The sequence below is a fragment of the Doryrhamphus excisus genome, chromosome 6, assembly GCF_030265055.1.
Source record: "Doryrhamphus excisus isolate RoL2022-K1 chromosome 6, RoL_Dexc_1.0, whole genome shotgun sequence".
Classification (NCBI taxonomy): Eukaryota; Metazoa; Chordata; class Actinopteri; order Syngnathiformes; family Syngnathidae; genus Doryrhamphus; species Doryrhamphus excisus.
The window spans coordinates 1,783,127-1,796,413 of record NC_080471.1 but is presented as its reverse complement, the minus strand read 5'-3'; the positions used below and the strand labels follow the sequence as shown (position 1 = coordinate 1,796,413).

General features: G+C 42.9%; 2 protein-coding genes across 10 annotated transcripts in view; both read right to left on the bottom strand.

Moving 5' to 3' along the window:
• Positions 1 to 35: 35 nt before the first annotated feature.
• On the bottom strand, positions 36 to 3,682 carry LOC131131566 (troponin I, fast skeletal muscle-like). 2 transcript variants are annotated; one of them, XM_058076384.1, is made up of 7 exons: positions 3,586 to 3,682; positions 2,666 to 2,711; positions 2,433 to 2,469; positions 2,110 to 2,238; positions 1,953 to 2,042; positions 1,196 to 1,372; positions 36 to 279 (listed from the first exon to the last, which is right to left on the bottom strand). In XM_058076384.1, the coding sequence occupies exons 2-7, from the start codon at positions 2,671 to 2,673 to the stop codon at positions 184 to 186; spliced, it is 537 nt and encodes a 178-aa protein (XP_057932367.1). In that variant the 5' UTR covers positions 2,674 to 2,711; positions 3,586 to 3,682; the 3' UTR covers positions 36 to 183. The 2 variants fall into 2 exon arrangements, with proteins under 2 accessions (XP_057932367.1, XP_057932368.1); XM_058076385.1 differs by having other exon boundaries at positions 2,666 to 2,696; positions 3,586 to 3,671.
• Positions 3,683 to 4,149: 467 nt separating this feature from the next.
• The window catches only part of LOC131131562 (uncharacterized), a 71,364-nt gene continuing 62,226 nt past the window's right edge, over positions 4,150 to 13,287 (bottom strand). For 2 of the 8 annotated variants that reach the window (XM_058076372.1, XM_058076373.1), the window contains 5 exons: positions 10,523 to 13,253; positions 9,611 to 9,699; positions 9,447 to 9,527; positions 7,096 to 7,283; positions 4,150 to 6,891 (listed from right to left, as the gene is read on the bottom strand). In XM_058076372.1, coding sequence (XP_057932355.1) covers positions 6,073 to 6,891; positions 7,096 to 7,283; positions 9,447 to 9,527; positions 9,611 to 9,689 — 1,167 coding nt within the window. In that variant the 5' untranslated portion in view covers positions 9,690 to 9,699; positions 10,523 to 13,253 and the 3' untranslated portion in view covers positions 4,150 to 6,072. Of the gene's footprint in view, positions 6,892 to 7,095; positions 7,284 to 9,446; positions 9,528 to 9,610; positions 10,183 to 10,522; positions 13,254 to 13,287 lie in introns of those variants that run through there. The other 6 variants (XM_058076374.1, XM_058076375.1, XM_058076371.1 and 3 more) reach the window with 6 other exon arrangements.

Genomic DNA, 13,287 nt, shown 5'->3' with positions numbered 1-13,287 from the left:
TGAAAAAGCAATGGAGTTCTTGCAGTGTTGACGTCGGCATTTTCGTGTTTAATTTGTTTGAAACAATGACATGACATGAGTGGGCGTGGCTACACAAGACCACGCATGTCAGCTGTCCAATATATCGGATGATGAAATGCCAGCTGGGGGGGGGGGGGGGGGGGGGGGATATCCAGACGTTCTTCAAGCCTCGGTCTCAAACATCTTCTTCCTGCCGTCCATTCCTGATTTGTCCTCGATGTTTTTGCGCCAGTCGCCGACGTCCCGCAGCTCCTTGTCCTTCAAAGACCACATGACGCTTGGGTTAGCGTCGCTAGTGTCACATGATCATGGTGAACAACACTTTGGACACACGCTCACTTGCAGCTCTACTCATTTTGTTTTTTGGTCAAAAAGATACTTTTTCCTTCCAAAAATAGGTCATAAATTAAAAATTTCCAGATTCACCAAGATTTATATTTTTGCCAATTTTTGCCACTTAGGGCTGATTTAGTCCACATATTTTTGATGCAGCGAAAAAAAAAATGTTTTAGGACCTTAAAACTAATTTACGCCAAAAGTAATAAATTGGGGCGGCACGGCGGTCAAGTGGTTAGCGCGCAGACCTCACAGCTAAGAGACCAGGGTTCAATTCCACCCTCGGCCATCTCTGTGTGGAGTTTGCATGTTCTCCCCGTGCATGCGTGGGTTTTCTCCGGGTACTCCGGTTTCCTCCCACATTCCCAAAACATGCTAGGTTAATTAGCCACTTGGTATGAATGTGAGTGTGAATGGTTGTTTGTCTATATGTGCCCTGTGATTGGCTGGCCACCAGTCCAGGGTGTACCCCGCCTCTCGCCCCAAGACAGCTGGGATAGGCTCCAGCACCCTCGTGAGGAAAAGCGGTAGAAAATAAATGAATGAATGAGTGAGTAATAAATTAGGGCTGTCAACCAATTTAAAATATTTAATTGCTATTAATCACATTTTGTCCATAGTTAACTCAGATTGGATTGCAGATAGAAATATACCGCACCTCGCCCGGACGTGGGACACCAGGGCTTCCTCACCCTGCAGCCAGACATGGAGAAGGGCTCGCAGGCAAAGTACCTGCTGGTCGGGCCTTCACCCCTGGGGCCTGGCTAAAACCTGATGGGATCTCCCCCCCCACATAGACTTCAAATGCTCTAGAAGACACGTGACAAGTGACGCTCACCTCCTCTTTGACCTCCTTCTTGACCTGTTTGAGGTTGGCCCTCAGGTCCAAGTTGACAGTGTGCTTGGAGCCCAGCAGAGCTTTCAACATGGCGTCCGCAGACATGCGAACCTTCTTCAGCGTGGGCTTCTTGAACTTGCCCATCAGGTCCTGAACTTTGATCTTCAGGTCTTCGATCTGGACACAAGTACGACACCAATGTGACGCTATCACATTGCACCTCCGTCACGATGCCATGTCGACAAAAGTATTGGGACAGCTACAGAATGTGAAGAGTCTGTGCAGTCTGAGCAGTGCATGCCCACTCGGCTGTGATTATCACACGCCCAAAGCGCTTCCTAACTGTGAGCCATCCCAAACTTCCCAAACATCACTTCCAAATGAGCAAACTTCTTTATCTGAAACTTTGGCATCGTTTAATACAAGAATACTACATTCTAATGACATTTTAGTTCAGAAACGTGGAAAAAAACGTAAAAGGTCCCCTTTAAGAATTGTGTGTCCCATTACTTTTGACCAAATAGGGTGCATTTCTTTGATGGCCACTGTGGTAGCACTGCAAACAGCCACCAGGGGGCTCACTTTGAAATAACATGTGTGAATGCTAGCAGATTCAATTAAGTGAAGCGTTGCTACATGCCCCCTAGTGGTTGTGAGCAGTACAGTCATTACAGTAGACTGCTTCTTAACTGTTGTGATGTTGCTCTTATGTCCACCATGTGACCTCTGATCCGCTTTAAAAAGAAAAAAAACGTACCTCCTTGTTGGATTTGTTGACCTTGACCTCCAGGTCATAGCGCTCCTCATCGATAACGTCAATCTTCTGGTGGATCTCCCGGCAAAACTCCTGTTCCGCCAAGATGACACACATGAACGTCACTGAGACACACACACACACACATACATACACACACCTGCAGCTCATGCATGCCAGTGGGCAGATCCAGAGGGGGGCAGCTCTGAGCCATGTACCTCCCCCGCTCCTCATCACGCTCCCGCGCCTCCTCCTCCAGGATACCTTTGGCGATGGCTAGCATCACACTCTGAATACACACACACAAACGCAGCAAAAATAAGCACAACAGTGTGTTGCATAGCAATAGCAATCAGCATAGCAATCAGCCTCAATATTGAATAGTTGTGTACTCCCATCAAACAAACAGTCCTATAGTGGACAGTAGCGTAGTACAGTGCAATGTAGCTTAGTACAGCATTGTGTAGTGAGTGTATACAGTACCTTCAGGTGATGTTTGCGACTGGATGACATTTTCTTCCTGAAAGCGTTGACAGGATATAAAATATGAGTATTAATTATGATTAATGATAATGATCTCCATGGAAACATTGATTTCAATGCACCATAAAAAGTATTTCTACATCATATTTACTCTACTTTATTCTACTTATTGCAAAAACTATTTACATATATTCATTTTAAAAAAAGAAAATGGAATTAATGAATGTACTCACTCTGACATCTTGGTAGCTGTTTGGCTTCAAGCTGTGCAGAACAATCCTTAATAAATGAGAAAACTTGTATATATATATATATTTTTTTTTATGGCTATGTATATTTCATAGAAGAATGTTAAAGTTAGCTATACACTTCAAAAACTAAGCATTTGTACTGTTTTTTAAGCTTGTCACATAAATCAATTTACTCATTTGAAATATTTAAAATAGACGTCATCCAGAGGAAGTCATGTGACACAAGTATGTCGCAACTACACCACACCACTACTATGCGGGTATGTATAACCCGCAAGGCATGCAGGGTGTTAGGAAGAAGTGGGTTTCCCAGCATGCCCTGCGACATGTGACATAACAAAGGAACGTTTTGACCACGCCTTTTCAAACCGAGCATTTTGAGCCATCCCAAACTTCTTTTGGGGCTCACTTCCAAATGGCTAAACCTCATTAACTGAAACTTTAGCATCCTTTAACACGAGACTACAACATTCTAACTACATTTATAGGTCACAAAAGTGGAAAAAGCACAATATGTCTCCTTTAAGTATTTGAATAGTCCATTGGTTTATGTCCTATATTTTAACATTTCAAACATTTACCACTCGGCTAATACCTTGCGTCATGACCAAGGAAAAAGGAAAAAAACTTTACTATTTAAAAACACTTACACCATCCATCAGGGTGATGATAATGCCGTTAAAAAAACAACAATCTTTCCAGCAAGAAGAAATAAATTTTAACGCTTATAGACCGGAGTTTTCAGCAAGTTTACCAAGCTAACACTAGCTAACACTAGCAAAGCAACTCGAAGGCTCTTAATAAACATGGAAGGCTCGAAACTACAATTTCGCTATGACAAAGGAAGCGCAATCAACAGGCGTATGGAGTTTTTTTAAATAAGGAATAAAAGGTTTGTTTACCTTAGACGTGCCGGAGAAGCGTGGAAACAAGTTGGGGAAAAACTCCATACTTGCTTTTTATTTCATTTCCAATCCCGGAAGCAAACGTCACCTCCCTCTTTATGGAAATGGACTTTCTAATGGACCAATCAGCATGCAGCGTCTAATGGGGTCTTTTTATTCCCAAAAGTATGGAAGATTCTTTCGGGAACAGCTGGGGGGGGGGCACTAATAGCTGCAGTGAGAAGGCAGAACATCCCAGATGATGATGATGATGAAATGCCATCAAGTTAAATCATCAGCGCAAATTACAAGGTTAAAGCAAGTAGGCTGTTGCCATGGTGACACGGCAACTCAAGCAGGAAGTACAATCAATGTGTTGTTAAAAATAGACATAACTACAAATAATTTAAAAAAATAATAAAACAAGTCCGTCATCATCAAGCACTTAAAGTGTTTATCCTTGGGGGCACAAAGGGAGGGGGCGGTGACAGACAAACTGCAGCATATGGAGGGGATAACACGCTAAGGAGTGTAACTTACACAAACCGGTTTTCACGTACGGAAAATGATTACAAAACGAAACATCTTGAGAAGAACAAGTCATTGTCCGTTTTTAATGAGTAAAAGGACGGGGGCGCCATATTGAGGACCAGCGAGGATTCACCTGAGAACATTGAGGAAGGAAGGAGAACTTCACTTTCACCTGCAGTGCACCGACATCACGAACCACAAAACAGAAACATTTTCACTTTATACACGCCAAAAATGAAAACCACTCAGTATATTTCCAAGCGAGAGCAAATGTGCAAAAAAAGTCACGTCACTGCACAAATCAAGACAAATATGCCATGTTCGTTACTTGTTGTTAGCATAGCCGACGCTAACCACTTCACTCGACGTTGAAGGAAGTTAGCATACATGCTTAGTACTTCAAATTTGACAAATGAGCGGTTTCATCGCGAGACTAAGAAACCTAAATGTTCACATTTTCACACTTTTACCCTCGACTTTCCAATTGGATGGGTGTAGTCATGATACACTTTTCTTCAATTTGTTGCATTTGGACCATTTAGGCTAGGGGTGTCCACGGCGGGAGCCACCGCTAACTATTTCATACATTGCATTGTATATCATTATGAAATGATATCCATATCGACCATCTGTCATGTCACTACTACAACGGTAATCCCTCATTTATGGCAGTTAATTGGTTCCCCGGATTTATAATTTAAATATTTCGGTCGTGAGAGCATCGACACAATTAGAGCCCTCCAGACATGAAATAGCACCCCTATAGTCACCTTTACACTCCTATTACCCGATATACAGTAAGACATATAAAACAAAAAGAAGGCTTGTGGTCGTGTGTAGTGTTAAGAATGTGTTCAGGTGCGAGGGAAGCGGACAGGAAGTGATGTTGCGGGGGGTTTCAGAGTTGAGTTTTAGCTTGGTGTGGGTTACAGGCGCTAAAGAAACATGTGTCGGGGATTATTTGTCTATTAGTCATTCAAAGCTACGATAAAAGCCTGTTGTTCCGCCCATCAAGTCTGGTGCCTGTGTGTCTCATACACAAAATAAACGGTTCGGTTTGATACTCTTGATAAAAAGACAAACAACCATTCACACTCACATTCATACCTATGGACAATTTGGAGTTGTTAATTAACCTAGCATGTTTTTGGAATGTGGGAGGAAACCGGAGTACCCGGAGAAAACCCACGCATGCACGGGGAGAACATGCAAACTCCACACAGAGGTAGCCGAGGGTGGAATCGAACTCGGGTCTCCTAGCTGTGAGGCCAGTGTGCTAGCCACTCGGCCGTATATTAGCATATTTTTTGGACTAATATGTCGTATTCAACCTTAAAAGGATGATTCATCAATATATTTCTGAAAATCCGTGACCAAGTGAAAGAGTGGCGAGGGATTACCGTAATAACTGTCAAGATGCGGTCTGAAAATGGACAACGGGCCGCACATTGGACACCCCTGGTTTACAAGCCCTGTGCTTCCTTCTGTAGCAGTAAAGTTCCAACAACGAGCATCAACAATATTACATTTGACACAAATAAAAGTTTGCATGTTGTGCAAAATGGAGATTGAGAGTCCAGAGGTCCAAATGGTGATGTTCAGAACCAAGCAAGTGTTCCTCACAGAGGACAGCACAGGGTGGTCTTCCTCACTCCTGTGTTCAAAGTCTTTTTTGTGGACGGACCCCACAAGGACCAAGCCAAGGTGGTTGTTGTTGTTGACTGGATCGGAACATCTACACAAACATCTAACCAGGATAAAAAATCTATTTCTTAGAGAGGAAACCTCACAAAGATAAGAAACCACCTGGTCCCAGGAGAAGCATACACCGATCTCCTGAGAGGTTCTGATGGCGCTGACCCAGAGAAAAACGTCCCGAGTGATGTTTTCATGGGTCACCTCAGAACTTTTACCACCCTCCAGGGGAGGCGGGAGAAGAGCAGGAATGCTGCCGAGCAGGATGGGAAAAGTGGGTCAGGTCCAGGCCACTTTCCTGGAGATGGCCTGTTTGAAGCTCTGAGGGTCGACATCTCCGGGTCGTAGCGCCCTCTCCAGGTTGACCAGAAGGTTCTGGTGGCACTCTCGGATGTTGAGGGGGTACTTGGCGCGCAGCAGCTCGTAGGCGGCGATGAGCCTCATGTTGCGTTTCAGCATCAGGTACTGGATGACGCAAGTGGGCGCCAGGGAGAAGCCGTCGCGGCAGTGGACCAGGACGCGCTTCCTCTTCTGGGCTGAGGCATCGATGCAGTCGTTGATGTCCTCGAAGCAGCGCTGCTTCACGTCGCCGATGTCCACCTTCAGGCGGGACCAGCTGTGGCGGGCGCCGCGGGAGCACGTGCACGGGATGAGGCTGAGGCTCGGCCCCGCCTCCCCCGGCGCCCCGCTCATGTCGATGATGCTGTCGATGCTGTTGCGGCAAAGCACGCGCCCGTTGTACGCTGCGTTCAGGTTCCCCACGAAGATGTAGTCTGTCACCTTGGAGATGAGCGGCTCAAAGTACTGCACCTGCTGCGGGCCACCGACTGTGGGCTCCGGCGTGTCGGGGCTGCGGGCTCCCGCCGGGCCCGTCGCCGCCCTCCTGCTGTAGTTGCGGAGCTTCTTGGAGCCGGAACGCGACGGAGGGTTGGAGTCTGACTCGGAGCTGCTGTTCCATGGCGGCGAGAAGAGAGAGAAGCGGCTGGAGGACTTGTTCTTGCTGAGGAGCTCGACTGGACCGCTGGAGGCGCAGAACAGAGAGGCGCGCTCGAGGGAGCCCGTGCTGCTGGCGGCGCCGGCACTGTGCGCCTGCTCCATCTGAGGACGACATCACATGACCTTTTAAACACAGGTCGCCTGAAATGGCACCTCAAATTCATTCAAGTATTTCCATGACATTGGGCTCTCCACCAGTCCAGGGTGTACCCCGCCTCTCGCCCAAAGTCAGCTGGGATAGGCTCCAGCACGCCTGCGACCATAGTGAGGATAAGCGGCATAGAAGATGGATGATAGGCCCCCGACCTGCGCTTTGAGGTTGTTCTTCCATTCCTGCGTCTCCAGAGCCCGGAAGCGCCCACTGCTGTCCGACGACACCGACATGCAGAGAGGCCGGTGCACCCTGGGGGGCAGCTGGGGGGTGAGGGCCACGGGGCCTGGCCGCCGCACTTCTGCGAGTTCTCGTCTACTCATCATCAGATCTGGGCAGGAGCCTGAGAGACCAACACGGAGCAAAAGAAGCTCACCGCTGAACGTGTAAACACAGAGTTTTTTTAAAGCGGTTCTTGTTGGGTGTTGGTAAAACACGGACTGCGTAATTCCGGTGGTAATTTGCTAACCAATCCTTGCAAATCATGAAATGGACCAATCAGAATCGTTTATTTAGACCATGGTCCGCATTTTACCCACACCCGTTCTTGTTCGCGATGAACCAATCAGCGATGGTTTGACTAGGAAAACATCTATCATGGCGTCCCTGCCAACATGGTCTAATTCTTCAACAACTCGTGAAGGAAAAGAGCAAAAAGTGATGAACCAGTTCCTCCTAAACAAGTATTTTATTAGCGGCAGCCAATCAAATGATGGCACAGGTGAGTGAATCACTTTGCTGTGACAATTTGAAGTGGTCACAATGAAACACCACCCATTAGATCCAATACCAAGTGCTGATGTTTTGCACAAGCTACAAAATCTAGCGCTTCCGTTTCTCTATGGATTTTTATCACCTTTGCTTCACAAATTATTGTTTGACCGTTGAGCATTTTTTTTCTGGATTAAAAACACTCTACTACAGTAAACCTTGGATATATCGGACTCGGATATATCGGAAATTCGCTCACAACGGACAGATAAAAAAGAACCGATTTTTCTGTAATGCATTTCCAATAAAAATTCATTGCATATATCGGATTTTTTATAACGGATTTCGCCTATTTCGGACAAAATCTCCAGTCCCGTTCCAATGCATTTCCATGAAATTTCCCTGGCATATATCGGATGGCCGCATCGTGGCGCTCCGATTCGCCGAATCATGACAGGCCGCTATACGACGTCATTTGCAGCGTTTGCAGCGTTGCCTGCGCGTCCAGGTACATTGGAAACATAGTCAAGGAAGTGCCTTTTTATAACGGATAAAATCCCATTTACGCATATACCAGATATAAATCCGATATATGTGTAAAACGGACATTTTCCGGTCTACGCATATAACGGATTTCGCTTATATCGGACAAAACCAGTGGGAACAATTGAATCCGATATATCCCAGGTTTACTGTAGTACACAAATGTGTCAATTCAATAATGTTTCATTGTGATGCACAACTTATAAATATCACCGCTTACTACGACAACCATGTGTAAGGTAGTATGGCATGCCATGTTAACATACATCACAATTTTTCAGACATTCCTCCAAATACAATGCGTCAGTACTATTATCTGATGAATTATCAGCATATACAGTAAACCTCGGATATATCGGACTCGGATATGTCGGAAATTCGCTCACAACGGACAGATAAAAAAGAACCGATTTTTCTGTGATGCATTTCCAATAAAAATTCATTGCATATATCGGATTTTTTATAACGGATTTTGCCTATTTCGGACAAAATCTCCAGTCCCGTTCCAATGCATTTCCATTAAATTTCCCTGGCATATATCGGATGGCCGCATCGTTATGCTAATCTTGTTGATGTCACTGGCTATTGTCTTTCTCCTGGCTCCAGATTTAGGACAAATATAAAAGTGAGTGACGTCAATAATACTAGCACAGCAGTGAATGAGATCTTAACCTCACTATCGGAAATAACGTAGGCCTGACGGGCGTAACAGGGCCTAGCTTAATTAACAATTTGTTATGCTCAGAGTCCAATAAAGTTAAATTCTCATTACCTTACGTCTCTTTTCATTGCCCAGTCCAGGTACATTGGAAACATAGTCAAGGAAGTGCCTTTTTATAACGGATAAAATCCCATTTACGCATATACCGGATATAAATCCGAAATATGCGTAAAACGGACATTTTCCGGTATACGCATATAACGGATTTTGCTTATATCGGACAAAACCAGTGGGAACAATTGAATCCGATATATCCGAGGTTTACTGTATTGATATGTGATATCATTAAGGCAGTCTTTTCATTTTAATTGGGGCTAGTTCGGGCAAGTAGTTCTCACCTTAAGGATTCCCAATAGGCAAGTAATTTTTGTTTTTAATGTATATGATAAACGTAAACAGACACACACACAAAATTAACTGTCTAACTGTGTCAATAAGAGTCATACAGACTCATACAGAGTCATACAATGCAGAGATATACAGTTGGAAAGGCATGGGTGATTCCATGTTCCTTCATCACAGGTAACCTACCTGCACATTCGAGACGGCTGATGGAGTGAATGTGCAGCGTGTTGGAGTTCCTGAAGAGTTTGTGCAAAGAGCTCACCAGCCCTGCAAGAACGTAGCAAATCATGGCTGTGTCTTGTTTTGGCCCGATCACATCACATCACAGCAAGCAGCAGCAGCACACTCACCTCGCCGTCCATGTTGCACTTTTTCATCCGGCAGTTTATGTGCGCTCAGCTTTTGGCTCCACTCCTCCCGGGCGTCCATGTTCGGCCTCCTGCGCACACAAGCAGCCGGCTGAGGGGGCGCGTCATCATGAACAAGCCGAGCAAGGCTTCACCTCCATGGGACGGACTCGAGTGCATGCGCCGCTTAGTCGGGGCCGAGGAGATAGCTCACTGTGCGCGAATCATATCCTTTCATGGGGTTGACAGCCAGAATGTAGCATAATACCGAATACCGCTCACATTCGGAATGAACGGTGCTACCGAGGATGCTATTATGTTAGTGAATGACAGCCATTGCAGGTAATCATTCATCCACCACTAGCTAGCATCGGTCGCTCTTGTGTGACCCCTGAAGCTTCTTCAACACCGACGGCGGCATGTTGAAATAAACAAAAACACACTTTGACCTCGGCGACATGATGTAAAATGTATTTAAATTCATTTTATGGCGTGACAGCTAGCCGGCTAGCAAACTGCTTCGCCAGGCGAGCAGAGGATGCTAACCCGGAAGCGAGTCTTGTGTTTGTTCGTTGTCGGTAATATCGCGGGAAGAATTGCTATATCAATCTCAGTGCTGCCTCTAGAGGCTGGAGTGAGATTACAGTTTGGAGCTTTTGCCAACATTAAAGTCGTGAATGAAAACAATAAATCGTTTTTTTAACTTAATATCATACAAATACATAATTGTATTTTTATTTAGAATTTATTTTATATAGAATTTAATTACATACCACACCTCAGCTGTATGTGTAGACAGTAACATTTAATTAATAACCCAGTTTAAGTAGGTTAGTCACAAATAACCAATAGAGAGCCAATGTTTGAGGTCACATGGAAGTAGAGCATTTTAGTATTATAATATTTAGGACTCACTGTGTGTTTGTGCAGCAGCAGCAGCAGCTTGGCAGAGCGTCCTCAGATTGACTGAAGCATCTCTGTCACTAAGTGTGTCTTTCCTTCGATGCTGCATTCATCCTTCATTGGACGAGTGGTAACCTGGTAACCCGATGTCCCTCCTTCTCATCATCATCATCATCATCATCATCGTCATCGTCATCAAGTGTGTCTTTGTGGGAAAGCAAGGCCACCTCCGCCCTGATGAAGACAACTCGACATGTACACGAGCCCTTCTCCTGTTCTCCTGTTTTATTTCCTGTTGGGAGTTGAGTTGAGTGTTTAAATGTCAACAAAAAATATTGGTTGGACTGAAAAAGAAAAAAAAGAAACAGCAAAAGTGATACACTTTTTGTCTTTTTTAAAAATGCATTTAGAATGTGGATGTGGTAAAGAGGTTTTCTTTGTCTTATTTTGTCTTATTATGTCCACTTATATTGGATAACGGGAGTGTAAATAGGAATATGGGAGTGTTATTTCATGTCTGATGTTGAAAAGTGCATTCAGAATGTTGTAAAGAGGTTTTCAATGTCTTATTTTCTTTTATTATGTCCACTTATATTGGATACTGGGAGTGTAAATAGGAATATGGGAGTGTTATTTTATGTCTTATGTTAAAAAGTGCATTCAGAATGTGGTAAAGAGGTTTTCTATGTCTTATTTTCTTTTATTATGTCCACTTATATTGGATAACGGGAGTGTAAATATGAATATGGGAGTGTTATTTCATGTCTGATGTTAAAAAGTGCATTCAGAATGTGGTAAAGAGGTTTTCTATGTCTTATTTTCTCTTATTATGTCCACTTATATTAGATAACGGGAGTGTAAATATGAATATGGGAGTGTTATTTCATGTCTGATGTTGAAAAGTGCATTCAGAATGTGGTAAAGAGGTTTTCTATGTCTTATTTTCTTTTATTATGTCCACTATATTGGATAACGGGAGTGTAAATATGAATATGGGAGTGTTATTTCATGTCTCAAGGGCTGTACTGAAAGTGCATTCAGAATGTGGTAAAGAGGCTTTCTATGTCTTATTTTCTCTTATTATGTCCACTTATATTGGATACTGGGAGTGTAAATATGAATATGGGAGTGTTGTTTTATGTCTTATGTTAAAAAGTGCATTCAGAATGTGGTAAAGAGGTTTTCTCTGTCTTATTTTCTTTTATTATGTCCACTATATTGGATAACGGGAGTGTAAATATGAATATGGGAGTGTTATTTCATGTCTGATGTTAAAAAGTGCATTCAGAATGTGGTAAAGAGGTTTTCTATGTCTTATTTTCTCTTATTATGTCCACTTATATTGGATACTGGGAGTGTAAATATGAATATGGGAGTGTTATTTTATGTCTTATGTTAAAAAGTGCATTCAGAATGTGGTAAAGAGGTTTTCTATGTCTTATTTTCTTTTATTATGTCCACTTATATTGGATACTGGGAGTGTAAATATGAATATGGGAGTGTTATTTTATGTCTTATGTTAAAAAGTGCATTCAGAATGTGGTAAAGAGGTTTTCTATGTCTTATTTTCTTTTATTATGTCCACTTATATTGGATACTGGGAGTGTAAATATGAATATGGGAGTGTTATTTTATGTCTTATGTTAAAAAGTGCATTCAGAATGTGGTAAAGAGGTTTTCTCTGTCTTATTTTCTGTTATTATGTCCACTATATTGGATAGCGGGAGTGTAAATAGGAATATGGGAGTGTTATTTCATGTCTGATGTTAAAAAGTGCATTCAGAATGTGGTAAAGAGGTTTTCTATGTCTTATTTTCTTTTATTATGTCCACTTATATTGGATAACGGGAGTGTAAATATGAATATGGGAGTGTTATTTCATGTCTGATGTTTAAAAGTGCATTCAGAATGTTGTAAAGAGGTTTTCTATGTCTTATTTTGTCTTATTATGTCCACTTATATTGGATAACGGGAGTGTAAATATGAATATGGGAGTGTTATTTCATGTCTGATGTTTAAAAGTGCATTCAGAATGTGGTAAAGAGGTTTTCTATGTCTTATTTTGTCTTATTATGTCCACTTATATTGGATAACGGGAGTGTAAATATGAATATGGGAGTGTTATTTCATGTCTGATGTTTAAAAGTGCATTCAGAATGTGGTAAAGAGGTTTTCTATGTCTTATTTTGTCTTATTATGTCCACTTATATTGGATAACGGGAGTGTAGTAAATAGGAATATGGGAGTGTTATTTCATGTCTGATGTTAAAAAGTACATTCAGAATGTGGTAAAGAGGTTTTCTATGTCTTATTTTCTCTTATTATGTCTACTATATTGTGGAGTGTAAAGTTGACTCATTAAAGAGCTGTTCCCAATTTCAGTTCCTTCAATCTTCAATATTATAAATCTATGGCTTTTCTCCGGCACTGCAGGTTTCAAGACTGCGGTGATTCCATCATTACTGTAAAAAAAACATGTAATTACAGACGAGGAACTTTACCAATACGTCACCAGAAACTGCGAGGTGTGTTCATTTCCAAGAATACGCTCCTTAGGATGGCTGGAATAGAATAGATACCAATGGTGTTGTGATTGAACCATCTGTGGCTCCCCCTGTCGGCCACGAGCTCATTGCTGACTGATGTGATCAGGCTCCTCTCAGGAGGCCTGAAACAGCATGAAGCCCCACCAGCTCAGCTTGATTGCTTTTCTGCATTCACCTGGGGAAGCAACTGCGCCCTGCTGAAAAAAACAACAACAAACAAATCAATCAACT